The sequence below is a fragment of the Mercenaria mercenaria genome, chromosome 12, assembly GCF_021730395.1.
Source record: "Mercenaria mercenaria strain notata chromosome 12, MADL_Memer_1, whole genome shotgun sequence".
NCBI lineage: Eukaryota > Metazoa > Mollusca > Bivalvia > Venerida > Veneridae > Mercenaria > Mercenaria mercenaria.
The window spans coordinates 49,768,417-49,788,398 of NC_069372.1; the positions used below are offsets into that span (position 1 = coordinate 49,768,417).

A 19,982-nucleotide genomic window follows, 5' to 3' on the forward strand; every position below is an offset into this window, starting at 1 on the left:
CAATGCTACCTGTCAAATATCTAAGCTCTGTGCATTGTGGTTCAAGAGGACTTTGAAAGGTTTTCCCTATACAACTTTATGTGAAACTAAGCTTGCCCAAGGGTGGGGCCAATTTCAACCCTATCCCTAAACCCTAACCCTAACCCTAAACAGAGTGGTTCCGAATATTTCGAATTTGAATATGAAATTCATAATTATTCCATAATCCTATGCTGCTTGGTTTTGTTGTTTAAAAAAGTAGTCCTCAATTGCTCACAGACTCGTAGAAAAAATAAATACATTGTATGGGACTATTATTAACAAGTGCAAAATATTTGTGTGATGCGGTCACATAGAAATAGAAAGAAAAATCAAACGACGCGAGGTTGAAACTTGTGATAAAGCAGTTTTAAGTAATTGTTATCTGATTTTGTCCATTTGAATGTGCGTTGTTTAAACTATTGATTGCACGTACATTGTGAGTCAATATTGTTACTGCAAACATGTTACCATATTTAACAACAACACGGATCTATACATGAACTATTTTATAAGTAACACTGCGTAGTAAACTTCCTTTTGTGTGTAAATTGTCCATAACGTCGTTTCTCATGAACATACAACACTTGGTCCTTTTTAACGTGACAAGACTCAAATATAAAGTGGTTACACGGATGTAAAGTCGGAAGATCAATTGAGCCAGGCATTTATTAGAATGTACAATTCAGACGAAACTTTGCAATCACTTAATGAACAATTAGCTTGTGTTATAACATATATAATCTGGCGTATATTATAAGATACTGTTTTATAGTTACACCGGAACTGCGGAACTAACCTCATACCAGTACGTATGCTTGTTTATGGTATCAGATGTATTTTCATATTGCAGTTTGTCAGTTTATTCAAAGCTCCAATTCATTCTGTTACATTCGGCAAGATTGATTAAGAAATGTGTTTCGGTTTCCTAACTACGGAAAAAGATACCTTTACTTCAAGATATTTTAATTACTGGTAACCTGTTATTAGGTGGATACATAGCAAGTGATTTTGCAATACTTATGTGTTAAACTGGACGAAATCCATGCGACTCAAAGTTGAAAAACTTTTAAAATCACATTGCATGTGCAACAAATACAATTAAAATAAGAAAATGTAATACCTCTGAGAAGTGACGTTCCGTTTTACTGATAAAAATCACAAAATATCTACGTGACATTGGCTAAGTAATCAATAAAAGACATTTTCGAAATCGAGTCAGATCGATATACGACACTCGACAATTTATCTGAATGACCAAAAATTTCAATATACGATTTTAGTTTTATTTATGTAGAAAAAAATTGACATATGCGATTCGGCAATTACCTTTTTTATCGTCATAAAATATCGAGCCCGCACGACATTCATCTTTTTTGTAGTTCACTTTTGAATATCGAGCCAGCTTGACCTAAGATATTCGACATTAATTTTTTAGTTTACTGTATGTCGAGCCAGCTTAACTATTTGTATTCCTGATATTCAATTATTTTAATGTCTTGTCGACTCGACAGATGTCATTCGACATTTTTAGCAGTTTGAATGTTGAAGAAACTCTATAAACGGCAAGCCAGCTTCAGACACGACATTTGAAAGTCAATTTTATAAAATTATACCGCGTAGTATTATAATTTCCGTCACGGAGTAATATATAATATATATATATATATATTTATGTCCATAAATGTAATCATTTATATTACAAGGAAATGAATAAGTATCATGGACGTTATCAATTATGCAACATGTTTGGTATTAGGGAGAAGTTATTTCTTTTCAAATCATATTAGAGAAGCCACACAACTCAAGCCTCGTATACATTCTCTGGATCTTTTATTAGATTAATTTCCATTTTCATATATATAAATCTAGTTTTCTTCAATGGAAATTAATCTAATAAAAGATCCAGAGAATGTATACGAGGCTTGAGCTGTGTGGCTTCTCCAATATGATTTGGTAATAAGGTACAGTTACCTGCCCTTCGTTACCCAACTAAAGGAAGTGTATCCGAGAGAAAAGAGGTCCCTCATTTCATGATGTATTTGATTGTAAATAGATATCCTTAGCTTCTGAAAGTAGCCAAATTTTATACATCTGATGTAAATGAGAAAGGGGTAAAACATTGCTGGAAAATCATGGTTTCTTTTGCAGATTTGTACAAAAGTAGGCTGGACCGCTTCACTTTGTAAAAATGCAATACACTATTCATTCTGACAGATGTGAGGAGAAAAGTAGCAGGTCAACAGGTCACTTAAAAGTGATTTTTTTGTTTCTCTCGGATAGATTTCTAAAGAGAAGGTAATTGCATTTGTCTTCAGAACATTGTGTCAAAGCCTTGCATTGATATATTTGTATGTAACCCTATGGGAAATTAATTGTACTTTTTGGCCATTTGAAAAGAAATAACTTCTCCCTAATACCAGACATGTTGCATGATTAATACCGACCATGATACATATTCATTTCCTTGTAATATAAATAATTACATTCATGGACATAATTTTCAGCATATTACAACATTTTTATAATAGGAAAACAATATGAAGCGAGTTAGTAATCATATCTCTAAAAATATTGAAATGTTCTGCTTATTTTAGTAAGAATAATGTTCCGTATAGGAAAGCATTTTTTAAACAGTTGAATATGACTTATACTCCCATTTCTGTCCTTTCTTTATTTTTGTTGTACAAGAAATACAAACTTAGACTGTAGGTATTAAAGCTGCACATGTTTTCCATGTGCTCATAATAATCACTGAATTACTCATAGTACCCTTCATGAAAGATAATACATTAGAAACAAATAATAATTTGGTCCTTATTCATTTGCCCAACATCCATATTCAATATAAAAGATATTTTACGCTCCTTCATTCTGAAAGATATTTAGTGGCTATAAAGGGGCTAATACTTTTACTCTAATTTCTAATTATTTTCGCCAACTTTGACATATAAGATCAAAAGTCTGCTCGTGTGTGACTTAGGTAGCCTACTTTCTGCGATGTTTCTTTTCAGATAATTGAAGCAGATAGAGGGACAATGCTGCAAGCTGTTTATTACGTGCTTCTGGCATCTTTATTAGGTAAGAATAACAGTTTAATCTTACATTAATAATAACGAATTTTCTAAAAGGATTTGTAACATGATACGGCATTTTCTGTTTGATTTTTAAAGTACTGAAATGTGTCGGTGATACTCTTTCATGAGCACATGATATTAGCCGATGCCTACTGGTAAATCGTGGTAACAGTAGTCATATCAAATTCTTAAAGAATTTACTAAAACCGATATTCACTTTAACGTACAATTGTTAAGGAAACAAATGAATAGTGAATTTATTTTGATAAGCAGATTTCATTTTAATGTATAAGGTTCCGATTCTTGAATTACTTGACATACAATAAAAACTGCTTGAACATGAATTGTTTAAATAGGAAACCCACTTTTAAAGGCAGATAACCATTATAAAAGAAGTTATTTTGCTTTTTTAAAGTTCTAAATAATCATGAAAGTTTTATTTAGAGTATTTATCTTAAGGTCTTACATCGTCGAATTTCATAGTATTCTTGCATAAAAACTACTTTTTTCACTGGATCCGCCCATGTATTAACGGGAGAAAAATCGTGTGCAAACAAGGCACGTGCTGTTAATACCCGATATTTATTTTTGAAATGCTTTCCCAGGGTCGTAAATGTATTTCTGCGCAGATTGACATCTGATATCTGCGTCCTGTTCCTTTCATAAAAACCTATTCTTGTATCATAAAAGATGCAATCTAAAACATAGAATGTTTTGCTGTATCAGTTACCAACGCTATGTTGGTTATTTCTGGGTCCTGGATACGGATATTTAAAAATGTTTACCGTTTCCAAGAACAACCAGAATGGTAAATAGAAAATGTACGGAATCGTAAAGTCATCACGTGTGAAAACAATACATTTTGTCGTCGTGAAATGTTGTTTTTTTTTATGCAAGAATAGCGACCTTCGGTCTCGGTCACAAACAATCCCGCGTGCTTCTGCAGATGTTAATACACAAAAAAAACGTGTATTATCCCTACAATGTTGCCATGTTTTGCACCAATATCTAATATTTGTGGAGAGACTATTTTATATGCTTACCTTTCGATTCAATTTACTTGTAAAAAATCTAGTTATTTGCAGAAGAAAATACACACACACGCACATGCACACACACACGCGCACACACGCACACACACACGCGCACACGCACACACACACGCGCACACACACAAACACGCGCGCACGATTGTGCCAATACACTTACTTAGACTTATATTATATTAGATATATATTCACATTTGAAAACGTAAACCATTACTTCATGATATCTTAAAAAACGAATATTTTGTGTGAATAACCATTTTAAAGCGGTATACACCTATTACATATATACATCGAGCCAGAAAGTAAAAAAAAATTTAAGTGACTGTTATACATGGCATTTACTTGTGAATGTAGCTGCACAAACACAGTCAATATATACATTTACTTATTTACATAAGAGAGGAGTTTATTATATCTTAAATTGGTATCTTAAAATCGAACGGCAACCGAAGTTTTTATTGACGGGTGGTGGGGTACATCGAAAAATCATAATTATGGGTGGTGGGGTCCATCAGAAAATCATAATTATGGATGTTTGTCCTCACAAAAATCGTCTTTATGGGTGGTGGGTTGATTATAAAAATATTAAAGATATGGGGATGGGTGTTTGATCACCTCTCTTAATTACTGACGGACATTTTCCTTTTTTAACTACAAATTGCTACTTTACTGACCGCGATATACGGAACGCAATTTCGACATCACCAATCTGAAAAAATATGATCTTTTTTATTTCTGTTCATTAAATATTTAATTTATCTGTCTTGTTCCCTTTAAATTTGCAGTCAGCGTCCTTAATCGCCGAAGGTTTGTCAATCAACATTTCCTAACGTTATAGAATCGTGTCACCGATTATGTACTATATCTCGCACTTGTATAGAATTCAATAAAATCCTTGAAGACCGATTGATACTTCCAATTTTTCCTGCCTTTATTCTGACTGGCACGTGATGTTTGTTATTCCATGTGCATGAAATTAGCCAGAGCAGCCAGAGTAGCCAGAGTTCAGCCAGAGCTTAGCCAGAGTAGCCAAAGAAGTCAGAACTAGCCAGACTTCAGCCAGAGAAGTCATAACTGGTTACTCTGGCTGGCCAGAGTAGCCAGAGTTCAGCCAGAGTAGCCAGAGTTCAGCCAGAGTAGCCAGAATTCTGGTTACTCTGGCTGGCCAGAATAGCCAGAGTTCAGCCAGAGTAGCCAGAAATCTGGTTAATCTGGCTGGCCAGAGTAGCCGAGTAACCAAGATGCCAACTGCTCTGGCTACTTTGGCTAGCCAGAACAGCCAGAATTTCCGAGATGTCCATTGGTTCTAGCTACCCTGGCTAGCCAGAATAGCCAGAGAAAATACTGTAATACCAATTGCGAAATGACCCTTTTGGTACTCTCAGGTTTGATTTTTTAGTGTTTTATATGTATCAAGTGTATCATCGTACCATCGTGCACCGCGGTTTGGTATTAAATAAAAAGTCACGATTGTCCAAACGGAACGCCGTACATAACAGTGTGAAAATGGTGAAAAGTCAATTTACATTACTGAACAAAATTGATATGTAAGACTAAGTCAGATTAAATGATATTTAGTAGTTACCATTATATATTGAATGACCCTCATACACTATACTTGATTTTTTTAGCTCGTGTCACTATGTGACAAGGTGAGGTTTTGTGATCAACTTTTGTCTTGTCTATCAGATTGAGTCAGGCTCTTTGACTGAACTCAGTACTTATTCCATTTTATATTGTAAAACCTTAAAAATCTTCTCAAGTATCACAAGACCCAGAGCTTAGATATTTTGCAAGAAGCATTGGCAAGTACATCTCTTTCAAAATTGTTCAAATCATGGACTCCGGGGTCATATTGGATCTGCCTTGGGGCTTTAAGTTCCACATAGAGTAATATATTAAATCCTATAAAAATATTCTGATTTTCCTATAGGCCCAAACTATATATATTTTGTATGTAGCATATCCTAGTGAATGCCTCTCTTAAAATTGAGCAAATCATGTCCTCCTGATGTCAAAATTGTCTCCGCTTGTGCTAATGAGCTTGCAAAGTCTTACAGGAAAATCTTTTAAAATCTTCTGAAAAGAATTGCAATGACAAGAGTTAAGATATTTTACATGTTCAAATCAATACCCCAGAGTCAAAATGGTTCCTACGTAAGTTTTATATAGAAAAAAAACATGATATACTTACATAGCAAAAATCTTTTTCAGAGCCACAAAGGGTAAGAGCTGAAATATTTTGCATGTAAATTAGCAAAATTTATAATGGAGTTCTTTCAAACTTGATTGAATCACCACCCCAGGGCAATATTAGTCTCTCTCTGTGGATTATCAATATACTTCTAATCTTATACAATATAAGTTTAAAATTTCCAGAATACCCAGAATTTAGAGTTAACAATTACAAATTGTGAATTTTTGCTATGACTGTTATAACCCACAAGGTCCAGCTAAGCGATTCAGGACCTTATTCAGGACCATATGGGTCCTCTTTTTTATATTGATATCATAAACAATTGCAGTTAATTCCATATAACTTTGAGTGTAAAAGTAAAGAAAATTTATTTGAAGGCTTCTGGTTTTTTATTTATTTAACTTCAGTGTTTGCCTTGAATTTCAAAAAAAAGAGAAAAAAAACACCATCTTTCCATATAAATTACTTAATCAAGAACTAAAAACTACAGGAAATGCTAAATATCTTGGGATTACTATTAGTGATGTCTTAACTTGGAAACACATATTGAAATTACATCTTTAAAAGCTAGTAACACTCTCAGATTTATAAAACAATATGTACAAGGTAATAATAATAATATTAAAGAAACTGCCTAAAAACATACGTTCGCCCGCAGTTAGAATACTGTAACACCATATTGCATCTATTGCAGAAAAAAACTTAGTATATGAGATTATTATCATTATTATATTATTATCATCATCATCATCATTATTATTGTTATTATTATTATTATTATTATTATTATTATTATTATTATTAATCCAGATTTGTTGAGCGCCCATTTAATATAAAATATACGTTCAATGTAATATTTAAAACTAAAACTGAATGATTTGATTAATGGTTATTCAAGCATTGATGTTACGCTGCTTTGGTATGAGTAGCCAGAACATGTTAAAATCCTAATAAAGTCTTGTTACTCTGGCTGAACTCTGCCTACTCTGGCTGAACTCTGCCTACTCTGGCCAGCCAGAGTAACCAGAGTTCTGGCTACTATGGCTACTATAAATAGTCAATTGAAAATAGTTATTAACTTGAAATTCAGTTTTAAACATGCTATATAGAAAAAAATAACATATAAGTTTCAAGATCGAATTCAGCTAAGACTGAAAATGTTTTGCGAACACGGGACCTGGTTACTCTGGCTGACCAGAGTAGCCAGAACATGTTAAAACCCTAGAAACTCTGGCTACTCTGGCCAGCCAGAGTAACCTGAGCTACTTTAATTAACCACTTGAAAATAGTTATTAACTTGAAATTCAGTTTTAAATATGCTATTTACATAGAAATGACATATTAATTGTCATAATCAAACTCAGCTAAGACTGAAAATATTTTGCGAACACGGGACCTGGTTACTCTGGCTACTCTGGCCACTCTGGCTGACCAGAGTAGCCAGAACATGTTAAAATCCTAGAAACTCTGGCTACTCTGGCTGAACTCTGGCTACTCTGTTAGAAACAGCCAGAGTAACCAGAGCAAATGATATCCTGGTGACTCGGGCTACTGTGGCTACTTTGGCTGACCAGAGTAGCCAGAACATGTCTAGAAGTCTAGAAACTCTGCCTACTCTGGTTGAATTCTGGCTACTGGATGAACTCTGGCTACTCTGGCTGAACTCTGGCTACTCTGGCTGAACTCTGGCTACTCTGGCTAAACTCTGGTTGAACTCTGGCTGAACTCTGGCTACCCTGGCTAAACTCTGGCTGAACTCTGGCTACTCTGGCTTCTCTGGCTGCTCTGGCTAATTTCACGCACATCGTTATTCCACCAGTTACGGATGTTTCGCATACGCCGGGAAAAGAAATAGAATGTAGCTAAATGAAATCGAGGCAGGCCGAAACAAAAACATGCGTAAACTGAGTTAAAATTCTTTGCGTGAAGATCAGTCTTTATTTTTTTCCATGCTCGCACAAATACTTAAAATGGGCACAAAATCGAATGTTAATAAATCAATGGTACTGATTTCATTATCCGATGCCGACGTAAATAAGATATTGTCATCATCAATATTAAGGACATATTTGCCTCAGGTATTTCAATATATTTGTGAAGCACTAGCCGGTTCGGAAACCTCTTTTTACAAGAAAATGTGTAAGTCGATAATCATAATATTCCCGACAGAAATTCTCGTTTAAAAGTATGGGAAGTCACTAATGTCGCACACAATCCACCTGTAGGTGCTAAGTCAGTAATGGCAGGCGGAAGAAATTAAAGTTAACACAGTTTAAGTTCATGGTTGTAATGAGCAATATAGATTGCTAGAAGTTTTTACTAAACTTTATAACTGATTTAGTAGTCCTTAGCAATACATCACAAATTGGTAATTCTGATGTAGAACAGCTCAAAATATCTATAATCAGATGTTCATTACCACTTAAACAACTTTTGAACCATGATAATTAACTGTACATCTAATTAAAGTAGGTATATTAAGTTATCAGGCATACAATATGGCACGACTAAGTTTTACTAGTCGCGTAGGAGTTTACAAAGAGTAGTATAGTTTCAATATACTTTTTACGTAGGCGTGAAGGTTAAGGTTTTACCAGTGACACACTTATATTTATAGAGAAAAAGTCTGGCAAGAAAAGTCTAACACCAATGAAAAAACGCGGTCTAAAAATGTCGACCAATGAAATGGGCCGTTACAGCCAGCATCTCTGGCAAATCTGCCAGAATGCCGCCATCTTGAAAGACATCTCCCAGTTGAAATATCTTTAGTGATAAAATACATAAATGTAACTAGTTGAAAGTTATCTATCATGAAACAAATGGATGCTTTGGAATAAAAGGAATTTATCCATGCAAGTTAAGGTTGGTAGAACTGCTTATTTTATCAGGTAGAGGGCGAAAGACATATGTCTTTCACGAATGAAGTGAGCGAAAGACATTTCAAAATATGGCGCTCACTCAACTTTTGAGCAGAATCGATCTGAAAACAGCCTATAGTATATGTTACAGTAAAAGTTAAATTGACAAAATGATGGTTAAAATCTTACTTAAAAACCTTGAAATAATGACTACTTCAGATTTACTGTAGAATACTGTAAAAATTGCTGGAAAACTTAGCATTACAGACAACCGGAAGTGAAACCGCGTTAAATCTCAAAATATTCCTGAGAAAATCTGAAGAAATCATGCATATATCAGTCTAACATCAAACTAAAAGTGACTAAAGTGTCACATAATGATAATGTGACTATTGAACTAAACTGTTTTTCAAATGGAACTTGATTTCAAGAAGATTGACAAAGACTTTCAGTTCTATCAAATGTCTATCCAAATGGTCCGAGAGCTCACGGACTTTTACTGCAACAATTGAGGCCAAAAGAAGTTTATACATTTTTGGAAACAATATTTCATATCCTCCATGAAAACCCATTTCTTAAGTGTCAAAGCCGTGCCTATCTATATTTTGTTCACTTATGTTTGTGATAGGGGTGGTAAAGCTCACTTGTAAAAATTAAGGGGGTAGGGTAAAGTTTACGTCTACCAGTTTTTTCACTGTTTAATTACAGTAGCTATATGATTGTCATTTAATGTATATATGTCAACCAATGTCAGCAAAAAGAAATTCATCAAAAAGGAATGAAGGGCAAACTTGATATTTAAGGTCAAAGGTCAAACTTATGTATAACTCACATACATTGGCATATTTGAAATTTATTTTTATTCTTAAAAATTAGTTTGTTATCATAAGTCAATCAGCTTTATATATGTAATGTGTATATATCGGTCAAAGTCAGAAATACAAATCTTATTGCAAAACGCCAAGGTCAACTCTGATAATTAAAGGTCAAATTTCATTTTCATGCAAAATATGAAAAAAATGGTACATTTACTTTTCTAACGTTTCTAATTTGTATTCACATTGTTAGTCAATGAAGTTAATTCGTTTTAATGTCTGTATGTCAGGTAAAGTCAGCAGTGCAAAGGTAACCCCAAAACTGCCAAGGGTAAAGCTTATATCAAAGGTCAAAGGTCAAAATTTTGTGAAAAATTGCATGAATAGTTTCCTTTTTGAATTATAACAGCTATTTCTGATCATTATTTGTAATTGCTCGTAATTTATTTTAATGTATATTTGTCCGACAATATCAGTAATAAAGATATCGTCTAAAATCAGACAAGTTCAAATGAGATATTAAGGGTCAAAAGTCATTTTCAAGTAAAAGAATGAAAAAATAGCCCTTTAATTTTTCTTCTTGTTTATGATATTTTGTCGATTTTAAAATCAACAATATCAGTTCATTTTAATGTATAAAAAGTAGCGATATTTGGTATGCCCCATATTATTTCAAAAATTTCAAGGTCAACCGTAATTTCAAAGGTCAAAGGTCAAAAAAGTGAATAAAATTTTGCAAAAATATCACCAGTTTGTAATAATTTTTATTGTTTTAAAGTATTTGTTTTGTCATTTTTAGTAACTGATCGTTGTTCATTTTACTGCATATATGTCAGACGAATGTCTTGAAAGAGAAAATAAGTCAAGGTCAAACCTGGTATTGGGGGTCAGGGGTCACTTTTGTATAAAAAATTACAACCTTTTCCATACTTACTCATTACTTTGATCAAAAATAGCTTGTTGTTATAATTCACTGTAGCAATTTACTTTAATGTAGCAATGTAGGTCTTATCATTATAAGTGAAAAGCAAACCTATTATCAAAGGTCAAAGGTCAAATTTGTGTAAGAATTCGCAAAATAACAAGAAATTTGCACTGATTTTGGTTGCGGGTTTATCCCGCTACAAAAGTTAAAGTGTATTTCTGACAACCAAAGCATCTTTATTTTATTTCGAATCACGTCCAAAAGATGTTCTGCACAAAATAGTCCCATTCATGAGCAGTGCGGATGAATTATCAATGAACAAGCAGTTCTTATTCAACCTGTATACACTCACACTGACCATTTAGATTACATAAGATCTATTAATCATAAGGTATTCCAGCCCATGGTTACATCACAATCTGGGTGTGGCAGAGTTCATCTTAGATATGAGAAACATTAAATTTGTATTTGTTTCTCATTCATGTACATTCATAGACTGGCATTTAAACAGAAACTAAATCTACCAAAAACCCGCAACCATCAGACATTTCAAGGCTTTGATTCTTATTGTGTAGGTTATTTCTGTCACTACTAGTAAAACTGATTAGTATTCATTTTAAAGTATATACAACTGACAATATCACTGTTTAAATAATAATGGAAAATAAGTCAAGGTTAAACCTGACATTCAAGGTCAAATGTCATTTTCATGTAAAAAATCAAAGTACAGCATTTTGTATTTTTTCTTCGTTACAAATTATCTTGCCATTTTGTTCAATGAAAATAATTCTGTCTTATGTTTATTTGTAAATCAATGTCAGCAATGCAGATCTAATTTCAAAAACAGTGTTTGGGTAAAGCTTATATCAAAGGGTAAAAGGTGAAATTTGCGTGAAAGACCGCAAAAAATAGCATTTTTGCAATACTCTTCACTGTTTAAAGGTATTTTGTCATATTAATATCTTATGGTTATTCCTTGAGGTTTCATACATGTATATGTATGGATCAAAATCAACAATGGAGATATCATAAGACATGGGTCTAGATTAGCCCTAATGTTAAGTTTAAAATTCATTTTCGGGTAATAAATTCAAAAGATATCACTGTTGTTTTATTTTTTTTGTTCAAACATATCTTGTTGTAACTTGCTGTTAATTTATTCTAATGTTAGCCTTTAATTACTTACTTCCTTACTGCCTTCCATCTTCTTATGGCCGTTTTATATTTTATGATTAGATGCGGCAATGAACTGCACCGTATTCTGCAGGTCGCTGATATCTCTCCACGGCTTGGGCCTCAAATGGGATGTCTGTTGGCCAAACTTCCTGGCGTGCTTCTTCCAGATAGGAACAGCTCTGAAGACTGTGAAACTGTGTTTGTTTCTCTGATCCGCACTGACATTTAGCTTTCTCTGCAACTTCCAGCTTCTTCATATGTTTTCTCAGCCACAGTCTTCAGTGCGTAGACAGAAAGACAGTTAATTGGCTGTTTAGCTTGTGTAGACAGTCCTGATTTGGCAGGTAACCTCCATTCATGTTCTTCCAATCTGCGCAAAGCTGTTCTTTCCGCAGAGTCTGAGCTTCTCTGTATGAAGTTGGAGGTTGGGGCTGTATTTGCCTGGTTGCTGTCTTTGCAAGTTTGTGCGCAGCTTCATTTCCAGCTATGCCCACCAACATGTGCAGGAATCTATCGAAATGCTACATTGTTGTTCTCAGGCAGGAGATTGATGTTTTTCAACAGCTGTCTGATTAAGTTGTCTGATGGACCTGCTGAGAGAGCCTGAAGAGCTGATTTGGGGTCTGTTAAGAATATATTGTACACTTTTCTCCTCGCTCATACTGTTCGAGTGTTGCCGATGTGAGGGCTTGCATCTGGATCTGTAGTTGGAGCATCTCTTGCCGACTGTATGAGAGAGTATGAAGGAGGAGCTGTCTGAAAATTTGATGTAGGCACCACCCCAAGCTTTCTAAACTGCCTTTTCCACTGATCAATTGGTATATTCTTGGATCCAAGAGTGTGCTGGATAGCGGTTATTGATCATTTCTAGCGTAAGAAGACTGTTGGTAAGCCTGATGTTGCTTTCCCTTTTCTTCTACTCTTGGCACCTCCAATCTGATTTGGGAGCACTTGTCTGGGGAAACCCCTTCTTTGGGCTCAGCGGCTCTGCCTCTGTGTCCAGTGCTGCTGCTTTCCCTTTTTTGCAGTTTTTTTGACGATGTGGTTAAGACTCTGTCCTTTTCAGTCTGTTCTTGGTTCTGCTCTCGAATTTTTAGTGGAGTGGGTGGGATGGTAGTCTCTTTGCCTTCTCTGCATGGACAATAGCTTTGTACTCTCGTCTTGTCTCTAATGGTTCAGGATTGGCTCTCTTTTCGATTTAGTTTATTTGAGTTGTTTTCATTGCCCCGGGATTATCCTCAGACCTGAAATTGAACCTTGCCCAGTTATCTTTACTGGTTTTAGAAGCAGGTACCAATGAGGTTGATGCGTACTCTGCTATGTACCGTACTTGCCTGTGTAGACTTGCAGAGGATCTTTGCATTTACTCCCCAACTTGTTCAGCCAGTTTTGTTTTTCATAATATCGAGTTTTTTTTTTAAGGCCCTATCCTTTGACCTTTAATGTAAGATTTGACCTTGACTAATTTTCATTATTATTTCAATAATGATATCATCTGTTATATATACTTTAAAATGAATAATAATTAGGTAATAGTTTTTTAAATACCCTCAAAAAATAATGAAAAACCATTGCAAAAATACTAGATATTTGGCTAATTTTCACGCAGATTTGAACTTTGACCTTTGATAATAGGTTTGGCTTTGCCTTATTTGGATAAAACCTACATTCCTGACCTAGCTTGACATGTATACATTAAAATAAATTGCTAACAGAAAATTCTAACAAGAGCTATTACTTTGAACAAAGTAATGAGTAAGTACGCTACAATTCGATCTTTTACACAAAAATGACCCCTGACATTTAATACCAGGTTCGACCTTAACTTACTTTTTCTTCCATGACATCGTCTGACATATATACAGTAAAATGAAAAAGACGATCAGTTACTAAAATGACAAAACAAATACTTTTAAACAATAAAAACTTTTCAAACAGGTGATATTATTGCACATTTTATTCACTTTTTTGACCTTTGACATTTGAAATTATGGTTGACCTTGAATGTTTTGAAATAATATGTGCATACCAGATATCGCCTACTTTTTATACATTAAAATGAACTGATATTGTTGATTAATATCGACAAAATATCATAAACAGGAAGAAAAGTTAAAGGGCTATTTTTTCATTCTTTTACTTGAAAATGACCTTTGACCCTTAATATCACATTTGAACTTGTCTGATTTTAGACGATATCTTTATTACTGATATTGTCGGACAAATATACATTAAAATAAATTACGAGCAATTACAAATAATGATCAGAAATAGCTGTTTATAATTCAAAAAGGAAACTATTCATGCAATTTTTCACAAAAATTTGACCTTTGACCTTTGATATAAGCTTTACCCTTGGCAGTTTTTGGGTTACCTTGCACTGCTGACTTTTCCTGACATACAGACATTAAAACGAATTAACTTCATTGACTAACAATGTGAATACAAATTAAAAACGTTAGAAAAGTAAATGTACCATTTTTCATATTTTTGCATGACAATGAAATTTTGACCTTTAATTATCAGAGTTGACCTTGGCGTTTTGCAATAAGATTTGTATTTCTGACTTTGACCGATATAACACATTACATATATAAAGCTGAGTGACTTATGATAACAAACTAATTTTTAAGAATAAAAATAAATTTCAAATATGCCAATTTATGTGATTTATAAAATAAGTTTGACCTTGACCTTAAATATCAAGTTTGCCCTTCATTCCTCTTTGATGAAATTTCTTTTTGCTGACATTGGTTGACATATATACATTAAATGACAATCATATAGCTACTGTAATTAAACAGTGAAAAAACTGGTAGACGTAAACTTTACCCTACCCCCTTAATTTTTACAAGTGAGCTTTACCACCCCTATCACAAACATAAGTGAACAAAATATAGATAGGCACGGCTTTGACACTTAAGAAATGGGTTTTCATGGAGGATATGAAATATTGTTTCCAAAAATGTATAAACTTCTTTTGGCCTCAATTGTTGCAATAAAAGTCCGTGAGCTCTCGGACCAAAATGTCTATCGAAATGTCTCTCAGTTCTTTCAACTTCAGATATTAGGATCTAGCTTTCTTGAGGCGTTAAAAGTTTATAATAATAGAATTTCAGGTCTTATTGTATAATAAAAACACACATAGATAAATAACAACTGAAGGTTGTTATAGTATTATGCAAATGTTTTCTTTACTAGTTATATGTGGTCTAACACGTAATTGAACCACGCGCTTTTATTCTTTCGAATTGTTCAATCAATTAACACGTATCAATGAAAAGTTAAACTTTAAAAACTCATGAACATCAATTTCTTTAAAATACATGTACTTGCATGATAAAAAACAAAAGTCGCGTGTTCATTTGGTTTGCAAGGTGAAATGATCTTTTATTAGTTTCCAATCATATTTTGCCCCCAGATTAATGCAAATGATAGACAGACCTGTCATAAATAAGTGCATCTTGCAGTTTAAAGTATTAATTGCAAAGCAAGCGTCGTAAAAAGAAAACTTTTTTTTAAAAGTTATTTTACGTGACATGCGTAATATGTCATATCTTTTCCTAAACAATACCGTTCTTAATTATTTCCATTATACGTTAAACAGTATATGGAAAAAAGATCAAAAGTTGTTACTTTCGCGTTTAGCCATTTAAAGTCACTGACCTCCAGATTTTCGCTTAAAGTTTGGTCATATTTTGGACATTAGAACATTTTTTAGAGGATTTTGTTTCTGATCTGTCTTAAAATGCCAAATCAAGAGAGAGAGAAAAAAACATGCTCGAGTTGGGAATCAAACGCCGCGGCAATAAATTTTTTCCTGCGGTCCTGACTAATACACCACTGAGGAATATGCGCGTAACGGTCGTTAAATAAATATAAATGCAGTTTACCATTTTTTTTTATTTTTTTTTTGTCGTACGATTCGGAGGTCAGTGCCTTCAAAACAAGTCTTGCGTGAAATCATTATTCGAAAAACGGTTGACAAAATTTCCATAAATCATGTCCAAAGAAATGACAAGTCTGGTCGGCGTCGGGGCATAATACGTGTATGTTCATGACTCAACATGGTTCTTCTAAAACCATTTTTCAGTAGAAACTCCTAGATATATATATATACATTTTCGTACATTGTTCGGAAGATTTTCCTAATGTTTGGAGATGTGAACGTTAAGATGGAAACGTGAATAATAAAACAAGAGGGCCAAGATGGCCCTAGGACGATCACCTGAGAAACACACCATAACAGTGTAAACATGTTTGACCTAGTGATTTCATGGAAACAAATATTCTGGCCAATTTTAATTAAGATTGGACCAAAAATGTGGTCTCTTGAGTTTAAACAAGTATTTTTCTTAGATATGACCTAGTGACCTACTTTTTGACCCCAGATGACCCATATTCAAACTTGACCTAGATTTTATCAAGGCATTCATTCTGACCAAATTTCATGAAAATCAATTGAAAAATACAGCCTCTATTGCATACACAATTTTTTTCTTTGATTTGACCTATGACCTACTTTTTGACCCCAGATAACCCATTTTCAAACTCGACCTAGATTTCATCAAGGCAATCATTCTGACATAATTTTTATGAAGATCAATTGAAAAACACAGCCTCTATAGCATATACAACGTTTTTCTTTGATTTGATCTAGTGACCTAGTTTTTTTTACCCCAGATGGCCCATATTCAAACTTGACCTAGATTTCATCGAGGCAATCATTCCGACCAAATTTCATAAAGATCAATTACAAAATACAGCTTCTATCGCATACACAGGTTTTTTCTTTGATTTGACCTAGTGACCTAGTTTTTAACCCCAGATGACCCATATTCAAACTGGATCTAGATTTCATCAAGGCAATCATTGTGACTAAATTTCATAAGGATCAATTGAAAAATACAGCCTCTATCGCATACATAAGGTTTTTCTTTGATTTGACCTAGTGACCTAGTTTTTTTTCAAACTCGGTCTAGATTTCATCAAGACAATTATTCTGACAAATATTTATGAAGATCAATTGAAAAATATAACCTCTATCGCATACACAAGGTTTTTCCTTGATTTGATCTAGTGACCTGGTTTTTGACCCCAGATGACCTATTTTTAAACTCAGCCTAGATTTTATTAAGGCAATCATTCTGACAAAAAGTCATGAAGATCAATTGAAAAATACAGCCTCTATCGAATACACAAGGTTTTTCCTTGATTTGACCTAGTGACCTAGTTTTTGACCTAAGATGACCCATTTTCAAACTCTGCCTAGACTTCATCAAGATCATTATTCTGACCAAATTTCATGAAGATCAGTTGAAAAATACAGCCTCTATCGCATACACAAGCTGAATGTTGACGGACGACAGACAGACGACAGACGCCGGACATCGAGCGATCAGAAAAACTCATTTGAGCATTACTCAGGTGAGCTAAAAATGAATATGCGTAAATATCGGGCCTTCTTGATAGAACCGGAAGATGACGTTTCTTCTTTGTATTTTGGCGGGAAAACTGCACGTGCCTTCCATGATGCTCCTACTGTAATGACCGCGTGCTTATAGAAAATTACGTATTGGCGCTTTATTTTTCGCGTCACCAGAAACGTTACTATGTTTAAACTTTCATGTTATTGTAAACAAAATGCTCTACAACCAAATGAAAATGCATGCTTAAGAGCTTGAATTTATATCGTGTCTGTAGATCCGTGACTGGCTGTTAACATGTTTTACGGCAGAGCTTATAATAAATCAGGTGGTTGGGATATAGACATTTTTTTATTCTAACAGCGAATTTTCGAAGCGGAATGAAGCAGTTTTGTGACTCTTCAACGTTTTTGAGATATAGAAAGGGAAAACGGTAAATACTGCCGCCATGGGTAGTCTGGTTGGAGGAAAATTAAAAATCATAGGTAGTGGGGTTGGAGGAGCATAAAAAAATTGGGTGGTGGGGTTGTTCAAAAAGTGCCCTCCAATCCTCCCATACAATTAATTCTGGAACTGCCCTAATTAACAATCGTATTTTATTTCCAGTGGGAACGTGTGTCAAAGCTGACTGTGACAGTCCTCCGAGTATTGCAAATGCGGTCAACAACATCACTGGTACTCCGCCTTATCCAGAAGATACAACTGTGCGATATGACTGTAAGCTTGGATACAATCCGACGGGAACCAGCCGATTTTACACCTGCAATGGCAACACATGGACTGACGGTAAATTTCGGTGTGAGCAAATATTCTGCTCGCACGTGAAACCTCCAGAAAATGGCTATGTAGTGAACACTCCAACAAATGAAGTTGGAACTTCAATCAAATTTGCCTGCAATGTTGGGCATGATATTTCTGGCGATGACATGATGACATGCCGAACAGATGGCAAATGGAGTCCTTCTGCGCCCCCTACATGCACCCCTAAGGACTGTGGGGAATTTGAGTCTTTACAATATGCAGATACATTTCAAGATAATACAGAAATCGAAAGGAACCATTATGGCAGTGTCACAGAGGTCACGTGTCAAAATGGAAGAGTTCTAAACGGACCGCCTCGTATCAGATGTGAATCTGATGGCCAATGGGGTGATCAACCAACATGTGAACTCTTAAAATGTCCCCAATATCCAAATACAAACGCGTCGTGTGTAAAGAATGCTGTAAAATCTGGCGAATTTTATTTCCTTATTTGTAAGGAAGACATATCTACCAAGACTGGCCCTGAAGCTGCAGAATGTATATCAGGTGCTTGGGATTCCCTTGAAATGGCTTGCTTTTGTGACTGTACGGTTCCAGATTACAATAAAAATCTGATACGTATTGATAATTTGAACGAACACGGCAATCTACCCCACAATGCAACGCTTCAGTGGACATGTCTCAGTGGACCTTCCGATTCTTCTACTGGTTATGTCATTTGTACTGATGGAAAACTCGTTATAATGAAAGATGAAAATGAAGTCACATATACTAATGTCTCTGATGTATCAGATATAAATCACAAGATTCTCTCGGAACTGTGCTATATACCAACAACAGTAACATCCACAAGCACGGAAGTGACGTCATCACAACCAACATCAAAAGCAACTCCCATAAACTCAGTCACAAACACGGAAGTGACGTCATCACAACCAACATCAAAAGCAACTCCCACAAACTCAGTCATAAACACTACAACAGTCAGTACAGATTTTAATAACAGGAAAACAACAGCGAAAGTTAATGCAGCAGCAGTAGCGGTCGCGAATGTCCTTTCTATTTTCATTGTTTGTATTTTGTCGTTTGTTTAAAGGTGGTAAGACTCACTTACCCGACATTTTTTTTATTTTTTTTTCTTATAAGATATTTACTTTTGGAACAAAAATTATTGCATAGATATAAATTAGAAATCTTATTACATCGGACCCCCATCGCCTTTGATAAATATCTGAGTATTTCCTTTAATTCCAACATAAAATCCAGTTTATCATAATTTTATAGAAACCGAAATATTTTAACAATATAAACTAAATGGCAAGCGTTACAATTAATCCTGCTCAGAATAAAGTTCTTTCAACTCTTTTCTGTTTAAGCAACTATGATAGATGAAAGGGAGGTACATGTAATAATAATTGTAGAAAGCCGTATTTCTAATGAGTTTCTGCAAAATATGACATTATCATGTCAAATATGACAAGTGAAATTCTAACATGCAAATAAAAACATATAAATTCGTGTAAATGATCAGACGTAAAAGTTACGAAGACCAAAACTTTTTCAACCACCTTTAAAGTACGGTAATTCCAAATTGTAAACGCACGCATTTTACGTCAAACTGGAGGTCTAAACCGGGGTCGACAAGGTTTATAAAACTGATTCTTAAGATCTAGCATGTG

General features: G+C 34.5%; 1 protein-coding gene across 2 annotated transcripts; it reads left to right on the forward strand.

The window, feature by feature from the left end:
* The first annotated feature begins 612 nt into the window (after positions 1-612).
* On the forward strand, positions 613-19,425 carry LOC123534025 (sushi, von Willebrand factor type A, EGF and pentraxin domain-containing protein 1-like). Of its 2 annotated transcripts, XM_045316057.2 has the most exons (3): positions 614-826; positions 3,033-3,099; positions 18,148-19,425. In XM_045316057.2, the coding sequence occupies exons 2-3, from the start codon at positions 3,057-3,059 to the stop codon at positions 19,395-19,397; spliced, it is 1,293 nt and encodes a 430-aa protein (XP_045171992.2). In that variant the 5' UTR covers positions 614-826; positions 3,033-3,056; the 3' UTR covers positions 19,398-19,425. The 2 variants fall into 2 exon arrangements, with proteins under 2 accessions (XP_045171993.2, XP_045171992.2); XM_045316058.2 differs by lacking the exon at positions 3,033-3,099 and having other exon boundaries at positions 613-826.
* Positions 19,426-19,982: the final 557 nt, after the last annotated feature.